The 16,123-nt window shown below is 41.3% G+C and overlaps 1 protein-coding gene across 1 annotated transcript in view; it reads left to right on the forward strand.

Moving 5' to 3' along the window:
* The window catches only part of Helz (helicase with zinc finger), a 154,959-nt gene that overhangs the window by 71,935 nt on the left and 66,901 nt on the right, over nucleotides 1-16,123 (forward strand). Inside the window, exons 13-17 of the mRNA XM_059272014.1 lie at nucleotides 85-352; nucleotides 8,329-8,662; nucleotides 9,435-9,565; nucleotides 14,443-14,622; nucleotides 15,107-15,208. Coding sequence (XP_059127997.1) covers nucleotides 85-352; nucleotides 8,329-8,662; nucleotides 9,435-9,565; nucleotides 14,443-14,622; nucleotides 15,107-15,208 — 1,015 coding nt within the window. The remainder of the gene's footprint in view (nucleotides 1-84; nucleotides 353-8,328; nucleotides 8,663-9,434; nucleotides 9,566-14,442; nucleotides 14,623-15,106; nucleotides 15,209-16,123) is intronic.

Raw genomic sequence — 16,123 nt, forward strand, 5'->3', positions numbered from 1 at the left:
GAAACTGCTACAGAAATGAGTACTTATTCACTTGAAAATTTAACATCGTGTTCCTTTATAAATGTGTTTCTTGTTTTCCTTTAGATCTTGAATATCTGATGCATGCAAAACAGCAGCTGGTAACCACAGCCAAGCGCTGGGATTCTTCTTCTAAGACTATTGTAGATTTTGAACCTAATGAAACTACTGACTTGGAGAAGAGCCTTCTGATCAGATACCAAATTCCTCTTTCTGCTGACCAGCTGTTTACACAGTCCGTTTTAGACAAATCATTGACCAAGGCTAACTATCAGTCACGGTTGCACGACCTGCTTTATATTGAGGAGATAGCCCAGTATAAAGAAGTCAGCAAGTAAGTTCTTTGAGAACCACCTTCCTCCCCTCCCCTCTCCTCTTCTCTCTCCCCTCCCCTTCCCTCCTCACTCCCTCTACTCCTTTCTCCCCTCCACCCCACTTTTCCCTCCCATCCTCTTCTCCTTCGTCTGCCTTTAGAGTGATGTTAATTTTACAGTGGAGACATGCTTAAATGAAGATGGGTATTAAAATAATTGTTCTTCACTAGTTGTATTTTTAAACTAATTCACTAATTTAGAAACAGGGTCTTGTTATGAAGTAAGTCCTGGCTGGCCTAGAACTTGATATGTAGGCCATGATGGACTTGAACTCTCAGTAGTCCTTCTGCTTCTGCCTCTTGAATGTCAGGATTACAGGTATGAGCCAGCACCCTTGGCACTCTGTATTCTATCTTTAATGAAAATGCTAGTAAGAATTGTGTTTAGGAAGCTGGAGGTGGTGGCATACACCATTAATCCCAGCACTGGGGAGGCAGAGGCAGGTGGGTCTCTGTGAGTTTGAGGCCAGTCTGGTCTACAGAGCGAGATCCAGGACAGCTAGGGCTACACAGAGAAACCCTGTCTCAAAACAAACAATCAAAACCCAAAGAGTTCTGTTTAGTACATGGCTCTATTTCACAGAACTGTGTTGAATATCTAGTCTGGGACCAGCTGTGCACACTTTTGGAGTATAGAACTAGTCCCTGCTCTGAGATGGTTTCTAGTGAGTGCAGGCTATAGCAAGCACTTAAAGAATATTTGTGGAATAAATGTACAAAAATGGAAGTAAGCCATATATTTTAAAAGTTCTTTGAAGAATGAAATGATTTTTATAGAGGAAAATAGTTTGATGATGAATCGGCTTTATAGCAATTTATAAGTACTCTGTCATCTTTTATATTTTAGTCACAATCACGAAGCAAGAGCTGAAAGCAAAAGATTATTTGATTAATGTAAGAGAAGTAGTCTTAAATGAAAGTGTGAGTGAGTGAAACTATTGAAAAGGTTGTTATTTTGAAAGTAGTTTTTTACATTTAGGTGAAATAGGATGAACCCTCAAAATTGAACCTCAATGAAACATGATTGCATTTTTATAACTATTTCTTTGTTTAAATATAGTCTAATATTTTTTTTTTCTGCAAGCTGCCTTATGATTAATAATAGATTCAGAAGACTCATTAGGGGCATATCCAAATAACAAAGAGCAGATGAAAATGAGAAAGTACACTGTTCCACTCTGCTTGTTGGTTAAATGTGATAGAACCTTTGAAAGTATCTCATATGAAATGTTCCAGGTCAATAGACTTGATTTTCATTATTCTGGGACTATGTCATGGCCCTTTTTGGTTGTGCTCCTTTCTCTCTTTGTGGGGCCAGAGTTTTGCTGTGTAGCATAGGCTGGTCTTGAACTTGTCACCCTTTCCCTTTTTCTCTTGAGTTATTTATATTACAGATATGTGCTGGGCCATTGATTGTTAATTGTCGAATGCCCAGGTGGACATGTGATGTTAGAGAACAATCTTCAGGATTTGGTCTCTCCTTTCACCTTGATTTTGAGACAGGGTCTCTCTTGTTTTGCTGCCACACTGTATCCTCGAGCTTCTGGCCAATTCTCCTGTCTCTTGCCCTTACTGAGATCACAAGTGTGGCCTACTGCATCCACAGCTGCAGTCTTTGTGTGGGTTCTGGGGATTGAACTCAGGGCACCCTAGCACTTTTACCTGTTGAGCTGTCTCCTTGGCCTCCCATTGTGCAAATCTTAAAAGGCTTGTATTGATTATGACTGTAGTCTGTTGCGATGAAATCATATTTATTAATATGTAGGATGAAGTGCTAAATGGTCTTATTAATAAAAAACCTGGAGCCAAGTGTTGGGGTGAAAAGCTGTGAGATCAAAAAAGCACGAAGAAGCCAGCCACATTCTTACTATTTGGAGATCCTCTGCCAAAGAGACCCACTTCCTGTATACCCACACTTATATGCTTTTCTGTTCTGCCTTTCATTTACTCTCTCCCCCCAGCTACATCACTTTCTCTTTCTGCCCAGCTCTGTCACTTCCTGTCTGTCTGTACAGACTTCTAGACCTTTATGGTTAACTAAGATTGGAATTCAAGGCTTGTGCCACCACACCTGGCTCTGTTCCCAGTGTGGCCTTGAACTCCCAAAGATCCAGACAGATCCCTGCCTCCCAAGTGATAAGATTAAAGGTGTGTGCTACCATTGCCTGACTCCTATGTTTAATATAGTGGCTGGCTTTTTCCTCCAATCCTCAGATAAACTTTATTAGGGTGCACAATATTTTGGAGGACACAATACATCACCACATTAATACATGAATAATGTGCATGTGTGTTTGTTCCTATTATCATATTCCATTTTCTTAGGAAAGAACACTATATGAATATTGGGATGAATACAACTTCCCAGATGCCCACCATGGGGGCACATGCTTTTAATCCTAGCACTTGGGCAGTTGAGAGGTAAAGGCAGGTGGAGCTCAATGAATTTCAGGCCAGGCAGGGCTGTTACAGTAAGATCCTGTGTCAAAACAGAAACAAAAGCACAGCAACTTATCAGAGAGTTGGACCTAGTGTTATCATCTGTAGCCCTACACTCAGGAAACAAAGGCAAGAGAATCACGAGTTCAAAGCCAGCTTGGGCCACCTAGCAGTGTCTGAGCTAGCCTCAGTTACAGAGTGAGACTGTTTACTTTATCTCATGGAACTTCACAGAAGCCTTCAAGGTTCTTCAGGAACAAACTTAGGCCACATGTTGATATGCATTCATTGATCCTACCTTGGAAGAAATATATTCAATTCTGAGAGATACACTTTTAAAGAAGTAAGACTTTAGAGCTAGAGAGATGGCTCAGAGAGTAAGTTCATGTACTGTTCTTGTAGAGGACTGTTGTTGTTTGTTTTTGCTGTGTTGTGGGGCCCACCACCCAGCTCCCAAATAAATCACTCACGGAGGCTTATTCCTAATTACAAATGCCTGGCCTTAGCTTGGCTTGTTTCTTGTCAGCTTTTCTTAATTATCCCATCTACCTTTTGCCTCTGAGCTTTTCCTGCTCTCTTCTGTAAATCTTACTCTTACTCCATGTCTGGCTGTGTAGCTGGGTGGCTAGTTCCTGAAGTCCTCCTCCTTCTCTCAATTCTTCTTTTCTTCTCCCAGATTTCTCCTTCCATTTGTTCTTTCTACCTTCCAGCCCCGTCTGTCCTCTCTCTTACCTTGCTATTGGCCATTCAGTTCTTTTTTTGTTGTTGTTGTTTGTTTTTGTTTTTTTTATTAAGAATTTTTCATTCATTTTACACACTAATCAAAGATTCCCCCCCCCAATCCAACCCCCATTCCTCCCCACAAGAATGCAATGCCTCCTATGGGGAGGCACATCCAGTAGAGGCAAGTCCAAGCTCTTCCCCCTGCCTCAAGGCTGCAAGAGGTGTCCCACCATAGGTAGTTGGCTCCAAAAAGCCCCCTCATGCACCGGGGATGGATTCTGATTCTACCGCCAGGGGGCCCCCCAAGCAGATCAAGCTACACAATTGTCTCATGCAGAGGGCCTAGTCCATGCAGAGGGCCTAGTCCATGCAGGCTCCGCAGCCATTGATCCAACTTTCATGAGTTCCCACTAGTTTGGTTTGGTTGTCTCTGCAGGTTTCCCCATCATGATCCTGATGCACTTGCTCATAGAATCCCTCTTCTCTCTCTTTGACTGGACTTCTGGAGCTCTGCCTGGTGTTTGGCTGTGGATCTCTGCATCTGCTTCCATCAGTCATTGGAGAAAAGTTCTGTGATGACAGTTAGGATATTCACCGAACTGATCACTGGGACAAGCCAGTTCAGTTCAGGCACCCTCTCCACTATTTCTAGTAGTCCAAGACGGGGTCATCCTTGGAGATTCCTGGCAACTTCCCTAGAACTAGGTTTCTCTCTGTCTGCATGATATCTCCGTCCATCATGGTATCTCTCTCATTGCTTTCCCACTCCATCCCTGTTCCATCTCGACCATCCCATTTCCTTATGTTCTCATTCCCCATCCTCTACCCTTCAATGCCCACTCCCACCCCTGGCCATTCAGTTCTTTATTAAGACCATTAGGTGTTTTAGACAGGCACAGTAACACAGCTTCACAGAGTTAAATGCAACATAAACCAAAGTAACACACCTTAAAATAATATTCTACAACAGAGCACCTAAGTTCTATTCCCAGAACCCACATCAGGTGGTTCACAACTGCTTATAACCCCAGTTTCAGTGGATCCTACACTTTGGCCTCTGAGAGCACCTGCCATACATGCATTTATGCCTTCTACATACACACAATTAAAAATAATAAAAATAAATCTTAAAATCCGAAGACTAGACAGGAACTGAAGCTGTGATCTCCATTGAACTGTGCAGTGGCAAGGCTAACTGGTCTGCATGCCCGACTGTCTAGTGCCCAGCTGCCTGGCAGGCCTAGTGTGGGAGTAGGATGTGTGTCACATCCCAGCCCTGAGCACAGCTACCGTGTGTTACCTCACTTCTCCACTCGGCATCAGCAAACCAAACACAGTGGAATCTAAACTGTTGTCTAAAAACTCCCAATAGTTAATTTTACTGGGCTCATCCTTGTTCATGTAGTGGGAAAGATCTCATGAAATCAAATTTACTCTATAGCTTTGGTATTTGAAAATGAAAATATCTCTTCAGAGGTTTGACCTAACTAATGCGGGCATTGGTTACAACCACATTTCTTATCAGGTAGACAAAGTGGTTTTACAACAGTGGAAATTTTGTTGGCTGTTTTTGCCTCCTGGGAAGGCTGACATTATATTGGCTTCAAGATTGATTCAAAATGTGGTGTGAAACAGTGGCAGAAATTGTCTTTGTTCATTTTGAATGTATTTTGTATTTTAAGTATTTTGAATTATTAGATTTCAAAGTTTTCTTTTAGGATTTATTTTCTTTTAAATTATGTGTTTCTGTGTGTGTCTGTGTACAGGTATTTATTTGCATGTGGGTGCAGGCACCCCAAGGAGGCCAGAAGAGAGTGTTAGGTCCCCAGAACTGGAGTTACATACAGGAGGTTGTGAGTTGCCTGATGTGGGTGCGGGTCCTCTGGAAGAGCATCCAGAGCTCTGAATCACTGAGCCAGCTCTCCAGCTTCCAGCTGTCAGATATTAGTCTTCTAATATTTGAGAGAGGCTGTGGCTGGGATTTTAGTTTAGTGTACCAGCCTTTTAAGAAGAGGAGATGTTAGCCGGGCGGTGGTGGCGCATGCCTTTAATCCCAGCACTCGGGAGGTAGAGCCAGGCGGATCTCTGTGAGTTCCAGGACAGCCTGGACTACCAAGTGAGTTCCAGGAAAGGCGCAAAGCTACACAGAGAAACCCTGTCTCGAAAAAACAAAACAAAACAAAACAAAAAAAAAAAAAAAAAAAAGAAGAGGAGATGTTAGAAATAGTGGTTTCTAGTAGAAAGGCTAAATCTGCATCTTTAGCGTATGGCCAGTCTTCTGCAGGAAACTCTGCTTTTTGAGGTGTTTGTTGTCTAGGACATCAAGGCATTGGTTAGTGACACAGCAGATTCTCCTGCTGCTGTAAGGCTGTGGCCTTCATGTTCAGGACTGTTCAATTATGGTCAAGTTTTGGGATGGTGGTTCAAATTTAAATATAGCAGTAAAATTTGAATATATTGCCTAAGATGGTTAAGAAATGTATTACAGAATTTTAAGAATTTATTAGGGGATAAAGTTGATGAAATGAGAGTTTTGTATATAATGATAGGGAGAATAGATTAGAGACAGAACGCCATGTTCAAGTTTATACAGTAATCAGGTTAAAAATGTTGAGTTGCAAATGTCTTAACCAGTAGTAGGAACCCATAGTGCCCCCAGAAAACAGGGCTTTGTGGTAGTATAGTGGGGGGATGGCGGTTTGTGGGACAGGAACAGTCAATGTAACTCAACTTTTGGCTTGGAGACCTAACTGAATGGTGGAGCCTTTTTGCATAATGCCTGGAAGCATTGATTTGGAGTCACGTTGGAGAGGTCAAAGGTTATTTGATGTTACACATCTGGGCATGGAGAATGCAGGAACAAAGGTATCTATTAGAGAGTAGGATGAGGGCACACTGGGCTTTGAAAAGGTGACTGATTTTGGATAGAAAGGGAGGGAGGTAGCAGGGAGTCCCTGGAGGGCGTGGCCCTACAGAAACCCAAGGAAGATGGAGTTTAAAGAGGAGAGAGTGACTGCAAAGTAGAAGGGAGCCGATCTGCAGCTTGGCCATGACCTTTAGCAACAGAGAGAGGTCTGTCAGGCTACGATGTGTTAGGGGCAGTCTCTTCCAGCTTAAGTGAGTTTCAATGACCCAGTCCTTCTCATCACGTGGAAGGCAGTTTTGACGCTTTCTTTAGAGACTCCCTCATGACGCCAGGGCTCGGGTTCTCTTCAAATGGTGAGGTGGACAGTGGCTATCAGCTGGGCAGCTTCACTTCACTTCCATGTTCAGGCTTTTTAATTTGAGTTCTGAGCATAAATCTGGTCTTTGAAGAGTCAGATATAGTTGGAGAAGATGAAATCTGCATTTTTAAAATTACTCAGTAACATTACATACAGAATGAGAGAAATGTAACCGTATTTTTGGAAAGTCTCATACAAGGCAGATCCTACTGGATTTTATTTGGTCTGCATATAAAGTTGTGTTATTAAATACTAATTTTAGTATGTATAGACTTTTTGGTTTTATACCTCTTGTGTATTCTATGTGAATATTTCTTTTCTTTTTCTTTCTTTCTTTCTTTTTTTCTTTTCTTTTTTTTTTTATTTAAATTTTTCAAGACAAGGTTTCTCTGTGTAGCTCTGGCTGCCCTGGACTCACTCTGTAGACCAGGCTGGCCTCGAACTCAGAGTTCCACCTGCCTCTGCCTCAAAAGTGCTGGGATTAATGGTGTGCACCACCACCCCCTGCTGTTTCTTTAACTGTGTAAGTTAATCTTGATTCTCTGTGATGTCTTCAAGCACACATTCTCTCATATTCACATGTACACAGGTGTCCTGATTGTTGTCTGCTAAAATAGGCCGACCCCCCCCCCCCCCCCCCCGGGTTTCTCTGTGTAGTTTTGGTGCCTGGATCTCGCTCTGTAGATGAGGCTAGCCTTGAACTCACAGAGATCCGCCTGGCTCTGCCTCCTGAGTGCTGGGATTAAAGGCGTGTGCCACCACCGCCTGGCCCGGCCTCTTTTTTTTTTCATAGTGAATCTCCTGCATGGACTCAATTCCTTGTAATAATGGATAAACTTTTATTCTGGTTGTTATTGGCTAGCATTACCGAGAGAGAAATGTTATGGTTAGATTCTTTTGGTAAGATTTACCTGGCAAGCCCTCAGCTGAAAGTCCATTGTAGTTTTAATGCAGTTCATTTCCTCTTAGCTTAGGTAATTTTAAAGTCTTAATTATCTCAACCATGTTTGAACAGGTTTTCCTATTAGTTAATGTATTCCACTTTATTAAAAATCACCTGTAGTTTACTCAGACTTACAAGAATTATTTATTTGTGCCCCCCCCCTCTCTCTCTCTCTGTGTGTGTGTGTGTGTGTGTGTGTGTGTGTGTGTGTGTGTGTGTGTGTGTGAGAGGCAGGGCTCACATATAGGGTCAGAGAACAACTTTCAGGAGTCAGCTCGCTACTTCGACCACGTGAGCTCTGGAATGGAACTCGGGTCACCAGGCTTGGCAGCAGGTGCCTTTACCCACTGAGTCCACTCAGGGCCACACTCAGTCATTTAGAAATCCATCTTCTTCAACACAACTAAGGATGCTTAATGTGACTTGTCTTCAGCTTGGATTTAGGGGAGAAAGATAACTGTAGTATATAGAGTTGGTAATTCAGTACAGGGGAATCAGTACAAAGTTTACATTTCCATATATTTATATTTGAATTCCTTTGTTGTATTTTTCTAGTTCTTATGGTTTTGACGAGAAATACTCAAACTAGTTTTCTGCTTTCGATTTAGGTTCAACCTTAAAGTGCAATTGCAGATTTTAGCAAGCTTCATGCTCACTGGAGTTTCTGGGGGTGCAAAGTATGCTCAGAATGGACAACTTTTTGGTCGTTTTAAGCTTACTGAAACCCTTTCTGAAGATACTTTGGCTGGAAGACTGGTGATGACCAAAGTCAATGCTGTTTATTTATTACCAGTCCCTAAAGAGAAGCTAGTACAGACCCAGGGAACCAAAGAGAAGGTTTATGAAGCTACTATTGAAGAAAAAACAAAAGAGTATATATTTTTAAGGATATCCAGGGAATGCTGTGAAGAGCTTAATCTTCGGCCTGACTGTGACACACAGGTATGTTTTCAGGCAGCGCCTTTCCTGGAGTGTTCCCACCCCAGCGTCAGCTGCTGCCCGCTGCTTGTTCACCCTCCACCAGCCAGAAGTGCACTTGACTTTGAAGTCTTATTCTGGGCAGTCACCTTTTGAATTTAAGGAACATGTAGTATGCTCCTGTCTTGTACAAGCTTGAACTTTCTGATTAGACATTGACATCAGCAACGGAAGAGCAGAGTTTTTTGGAAGCTGCTGCGTCCAGGGCCACGGGATCAGCATTGTGTCTGCTTCCTTTCTTTTTGCATTAATGGTGTTTAGGTGAAGCCTGTGTTCAATTTTTGATATTTAAGTAGAAAGCTGGCCTGTCTTTTTGAATAAACTTAGTGGACCATTATTCACTGACAGTCTGTACAGGGTTGTAAGGCTGATTATCACTCAACATGTGATACCACACACTTGTTCTGATGTTATCAGATGTATTCTTCATGGGCATGGTGGACTCATACTCTTTATCTAGCATTTATAAGATTTTAGTTCTTACTGTGTAAAATGAGGTAATAGCATGTATATTGTTAGTATGATCACATGAGGTCATCCATGGCAGCGGCTTTGTTACAGTGCCTAACAAACGCAGCCGGTGTTTCCTATAGTAATTACTGTTGGGATATGATCGTAGTTTGAAAGAAGCTCTAAACTTGTCCTGTAAAATGTTGACTCCATGAAGTATTTTGTACACTGCCAATATCGACGTTGGTGTAAAAGCTGTTTTAAAAATGTTCATTTTGTGTTTCAGGTCGAGCTTCAGTTTCAGTTGAATCGATTACCCCTCTGTGAAATGCATTATGCACTAGACAGGATTAAGGACAATGGTGTTTTGTTTCCAGACATCAGTATGACTCCTACCATACCTTGGAGTCCTAACAGGTATGAAAAGAGATTTCCTAGAAAAAAGAAGGATGTTAATATTAAATTGAATGCCTGTATCAGCTCAAGCAAACTTGATTGTTTCCTCTTTTTTCCTCCCTTTTTCTTTTTTTAAGACAGCATCTCACACTGTAGCCAGGCTGGACTGGATCTTGTTATGTAGTTCAAGCTAACCTTGAACTTGTGGTAGTCCTCCTGCCTCAGTCTCTTCAGTGTTGGGACTGCAGTGCAAGCTAGTACACTGAGCTCAAGCATACTTTTGTTAGAAAGTTTGCTTATGTTCTTGAGATGAATGAAACATTTGGCATTGTAAGTTAGTTCTGTGGCTTCTCTCAGTGGTCTCAATTTGATAGAACACTGAATAGTTTAGGGATGTTTCCAAATGGAATTCTGATGTGACAATCATGACCTTTCTGCAGTGGTTCAAATATATAAAACAACTTTGAGATGATATTGTGATTTAGCAAAGTGGAGGGAATGGTTAGAAGATACTTCTTCAGAAACTGCTCTCATGCTGGGGGTTGTGCAAATAGCGAAATATTTAACTGTCTGTCACCTCCACCCGTGGTTAAGTAAAGTACTGCTGGTTTGTTCTAAGAATATGCAACTGTGTGGGTATTCGTTCATCTTTGCTACTGGTTACTGTCCCATTAACTTCTACCTTCCTAGCTTACTTGACCTTAAAAAAATATCTAAGTGGCTTTACACAATAAAGACATGGTTGGGTGGCCACCTGGCAGAGTGTTTCCTACTGATGGATGTCTTGGATCTTTAGTGATTGATTTCCAAGGTCACTTGCATGTTGACAAGTAAAGAGTGAACACAGATGACCAGGTGGTACATTTTTATGGATCAGGCCTAGAAGTTGCACATACAAGTCTACTCAATATTCCATTGCTTCTGGCCCTAAAACAGAATAAAACATGATGTACCTTTTAGTAGGAGCTTGCTGTTGCTGCTTCACCCCACTTCTGTCTATTGCCAGATTTCTCAACAGGCACTAGTCTGTGTGGCGCCAGCAGTCTTCATTTACTGTGGCTTTGCTGCTCACTGTCCTGAAAGTGATTGTGATCTGATTTTAGAACCCAGGGTCATTTCAGCTCTTGTTTGGTTGAGCTCCTTTGCATCCGTCTTTTTCTTTCCATTCTTGTAACTGGTGCTTAAGTTATGCCTGGACTATTTCTGTGGCATTCTGTTGATCTTCCATCCTGCTGTCTGTCTCTCTGTTGTCTGGTCCAACCCAAATACTTGTTCCAAAGTTAGTTTTTTAAAATACCCATGGCATTTCTTCCTGTGCAGATCCCTGGATAAAGTCTGAGAGGCCGATTCTGAGCCCTGTCATCGCTTCTCACTGAGTGCCTTCCAGCGCTGTCCTCTTCCTTTCTCAGTCCCCATGCTCTAGCTGCATTTGGTTGCCTTGACATGCATCTATGCCTTCCTATACTTATTTGCCTCCTTATGTTTTGTTATTCCTATAGAATTTTTTAAACGTGATAAAATCCATGCAACATCACTAGCCACGTGAAGATTCTAGTCTGTTAGCTTTAAATACATTGATGTGCGACCCTGATGCTGTGTCCTCGTTGTATGTCTCTCCTCATGTTTGCACGGTTTCCTCTGCTGTCTTTGCCTAGGACCAGCCTTTTGAAGATCATTTGGTCCTTTAGAGTCATGGGCAGCTTAAGTGCCCCCTCTTCAAGCAGATGAGCGGGATACTTGGGTTTCATGATTTCAGCACTTACTTACTGAGTCCTGCTGTGACGGTTCTCTGCTTTCCAGTGTGATTTCTCTAAATTCATTTTTGTCAGTTGTGTACATTTCAACTTTTTTCCTGGACTCTGGGCTTTGTAAAGTATGAGACCATGTCTTATTTATTTTGAATATCAAGAGAGTCTTGTACATTGAAGTTAATATTAAGTTCAAGTTTAAAGAGGAAGATTAGTCTCAAATGTGAAGTACCCTCCTAGTGAAGCTTTTGGAATTATGACTTGATTTGTTCATGTGTCCAACAGTACTGACTGTCAGCTACAGAAGTGCCAAGAAGCCATTGTGCAGCAGGATGCTTGCAAGCAGGGCCAGGCTTGCCCACCGCAGTAGGACAGTAGTGGAAGGTCCTGTGTCTAGGACCTGAGAAGCCAGTAGCCATTTAAACTCTTTTGGAATCCCAGGGAATGTAGATAGACAATGAAGCTGAGAAGTCGTTCTTCAGCATGTAGCTTGTAAACTAACTGCAGGAATGCATTGGATCGGGCTAAAGAAGAAAGGACATTGAATTAACTTAGCACTGGGAATAAAATAATTTTTATTCCATTTTAGAAAATATCTTCTGAGATTAAGCTTGGGGAGACTACGTTTTCAGCTGTGGAAACAATGCTTTGCAGCATGCATGTTTAGGTTGCTCTTTTACTAAGTGGTGGTGCAATAATGATAGTTGCTTTCAGTTTTTGCCTTTCTTTATGTATTCATTATTCATTGCCAGAAATTACAGAAATGACTGACATCAGCAGTCTCTAATCTGCTCTGAGGCCCTTATATACTTGATAAACAGAATGGGTTCCATAATTAAGGAAAGATATTGACAAATTTACAGACTTGTTCCTGTAAGTTTGTCATTAATCTCTTAGCATTGTAGTTAATGTATAGAGTCTTATACAGCATTCTGTAACTCATACTGATGGGAACAATTAGTATGTATTGTTTTGTTTTTAAATATATATTATTCAAGTAATGTCTTTTAAAATCATCAGAAAATATAGAAATAGAAGTTAAAATGGATTGAACTTTTGTTTCTCAATTATTTTTTCAAATAGCTTTGGATGAATGTTTTAGTTCATCTAAACATACATGGTCTCATTGGCTTTAAGACAGCTGTCTAGTGACATGCCTTACCTCTGTAGACAGATGAAGGGGTGTCAGGTGTGGGTGTGTGAAGCAGTTCTCTGAGCTGACCTGCTGTTGAAAGTTGCGTTACAGAAGCTTAGAGGCAGGTAACCAGGACTGGGGCAAAGGCCAGCAGTGCTGTCACATACCACATTGCCTTTCCTCCTGGCCCAGAACAACATGTTGGGATTTTTGTTTGTTTGATATTGTTTTCTGATGCTTGTTGTTCATTGGTTATGTGATGGCTGCTTGGGATTTATTTTACCACAGCCAGAGGAGCACCAACATGAGAAGGGCTTTCTTAAAAAAAAAACAAAACAAAACCAAAAAATCTATAGTGAGCATTGTTTTTTGTTGTTGTTTTGATATAATATAGAGGATGGTTTGAGAGACTTCTTCCCCTATCAGATTGGCTAGAGTTGGGATGATATAGGCAGACTTTTCATTCCCACCCACTAGTTCCCAGACAACCCACAGGAAGAGTTAATATTAATTGTAAGTGCTCAGCCTATAGCTCAGGCTTGTTATTAGCTAACTCATACATTTAAATTAACCCATATTACTTACCTACCTTCTGCCATGTGGCAGTTCCTTTTTTCAGCAGGGCTTTTTCATCTTGCTTCTTTCTGAACTCCTCAGACTGCCCTTCTTGTTCCCAGCATTCTTTTAGTCTGGCTCTTCCACCCAAACTGCTGGCCAGTCAGCTCTTTTATTAAACCAATCAGAAGGTGCCTTGGCAAAGACACATCTTCCCAGTGCACAAAAAGATTATTCCATAACAGGATGATTTGTCGGTAACCACACCAGTGTCTGCTTCAGTCGGGTCTGGGCATGGTGGTCACCTAGGGCTCATTTCTTCTTTTGCAATAGAAGATGGAGCATTGCCAGGTGCTGGAAGAGCTATGATTGCAGAAGCCGGCTATTAAAGAGGGACTCTGGAGTAAGATGCGCCATGTAGTACATGTTCAGAGTCCTTTTTTCTTCTGCTGTTAAAATAAAGTCAGAAAAATTAGTTGTAGCAAGTTTGTTTTCTAAGGTTTTATAGATTGAAAGAATCTCCTTGGTTTGAGTTTAGCACAGTATCTCAGTGGCAGTTTTTAAAAACATCTGAGACTGTTCAGACAGTTTTCATATGGAAGTAGTCTCTGGTCTAAGTGGAATCCAGCCATATCGAGAGGGACTTCTGCTGTCAACTCTGTCCTCCTGTCTGTGGCTCATTCTGAAGATACTTGGCAAGTTTTGCAGGAGTGTCTTCACACATCCTTCCTGTTTGGGTTCATGTTTTCCTCATTTTTACTATAGTTGTTGCAGTATTTAGTATTTGGGTTGGAGTTGTGGGGAAGAATACGGTTGATTCTTTAATTTCATCTGTCTCAGCATCTGGTGTCCATTTCAGTCTTCTAGCCATACCCACGTCATAGAAGGGGCATCGTGGGAGCGATCCCACTACACAGCTGCTCGTGCTACTGCAGCAGGTGCTCTTCGCTGTGGACAGGAGGAGCTCTGTGGATGGTGTCTGTGTGTAAATACCAGAAAATGTTCCATTTTGTCTGGGTTTTGATACCTTTAAAAAAGCTGCTACTTAATCAATTGGCTACTTAATCAACTTTGATGTCTCTAAACCAGGGGGATGCAGGTTTTCCTTTTCTTTGTGTTCTAAGCCTGTCTGGAGAACTTTCCGTAGAGCAGCAGTAGAAATTTCAGTAGTAGTTTTTTTGCATTCTATTTGCAGTGGAGGAATTGACAGCTTCCTCATCGTGGGAAACAGTTTTCTGCATTTTGTAATATCGTCAGCAAACAGACTACAAGTGTTTGATTTCTGTAGATTAGTAGCTAACTCAGGTTAGTTTTGACTCGTGGCAGAACTCTTTACAATGACTTTCTTGAGTATTCTGAGAGGTTTCAGAATAAGTGTTGGCTATTGTGGATGCTCTGCTGCTTGGGTAGATTTAGTGTCGGGGAGACTGACAACACTGTCATGTTTGTATTTTCTACAGACAATGGGATGAGCAGTTGGATCCTCGGCTAAATGCAAAACAGAAGGAAGCTGTTCTGGCCATCACCACACCGCTCTCCATCCAGCTGCCGCCCGTCCTCATCATCGGACCCTATGGGACAGGCAAAACCTTCACGCTGGCTCAGGCCGTCAAGCACATACTGCAGCAGCAGGAGACGAGGTGAGCCGGAGGAGGCGGTCCCCTGTCTCCCTAGGCAGGCACAGCCTCTCTTGTTGTAGAGATAGAATGAGGGCCAATGAGACAATTTATCCAGCTCTTACTCATTAAAGGAGAAGTAAGACCTCAAAGCCATGAAGTTTGTATTGTGTTAAAATATGCTGTTTTAGAAGATGGCAATGTAGACAATGATAGTTTTTAACATAGCTATCAAAACGTCAAGTCTGCCGAGGGATGGGATATGTTAGAACTCAAAGAGCTGGGTTTAAAGTGTTTATTATGGACAGATTTAAAAATTATTTGGGGGAACTCCTCTTTGGCTTAGAGTAACATACTCCCCTAAAGGCATCATGGGGTCCTGGTGAAGAATCTGAGCAGGGTGAGGGAAGTAGACGTATAAGGTGGCCACTGCTCTTTTGGTATTATATACTGCTTGACTGGCTTTGTGTTGTGTCATTCTTTTTATTTGCACCATTTATTTCAGCAGGATTCTCATTTGCACCCATTCTAATAGTGCTGCTGACCTCTACATAAAGGATTATTTACATCCATATGTAGAAGCAGGCAATCCCCAGGCAAGACCTCTCAGGTATTTTTAAGGCTTATTATGTATCTGTATCGTTCTTTGTTATTCTTAAGAAAAGGTGTCTGTAAAGATTTTAGAGGCTTTGGAAACACCTAAAGCATTAACTGTGCATTGGCATTTGAAGGTTATGTCTTTGGAAGAAATCCTTAAATTAAGGCAAAATGTAAAAATTGTTGATTATTTCTGAAACATTATGTATACAGAAAGACATCCTTTTTTAAGTTTCTCGTGTAAAACTGTTGTTACGGTTGGAGTAGATTTTGGTATGTACATCTAAAAAATAGTGTAAAATAAGTGATTAGCTTGCATCGAATGGAGTTTGATTAAACTTCTAGCATGTTCTGCACAGCAGAGTAGTCATGGAATGACAGTTCTTGTCGGAGTACAATTCTAGCTGTGGTCACTTCTTGGAACCTGCACGTTAGAGAAGCAGAGGCACTTCAGTGACTTCTGCAGCACTGTGATGACGTGGCCAGGACTTCTTGCTACCATAGAAGAGAGAGAGTAGCAAAGGAAATTTTCGGTTGCTGTAGAAAGGTCCAGTGATTATATGTGGACATAAAATGTATTTAAATATAGATTGTGGGAGAATAAAAATCCTTTTCTTCAGAAAACAATAAAGAATCATAAATACTTTTTTATTATACCATTTGCTTTTGTTGTTTATTATACGAATTAATACTTAGTTTTACCATTCTGCAAACTAATATATCATGGCCTAGGTTATTCAAATGATTATTAATTATTGCTTAAAATTAATTTCTAACTGCATTTAGATCCATAATAGACTAACCTCTTATTCCTAGTTGAGTCTAGGCATGGAAACATGAAGTTATGCTATTTAATTCTTTAATTCCTGTCACCAAAACCTTTTGAAAGTGTTTAGAACAGTGGCATGGCCTGTTAACACAGATGTCC

Source organism: Peromyscus eremicus, chromosome 8a, assembly GCF_949786415.1.
Source record: "Peromyscus eremicus chromosome 8a, PerEre_H2_v1, whole genome shotgun sequence".
Taxonomy (NCBI): Eukaryota; Metazoa; Chordata; class Mammalia; order Rodentia; family Cricetidae; genus Peromyscus; species Peromyscus eremicus.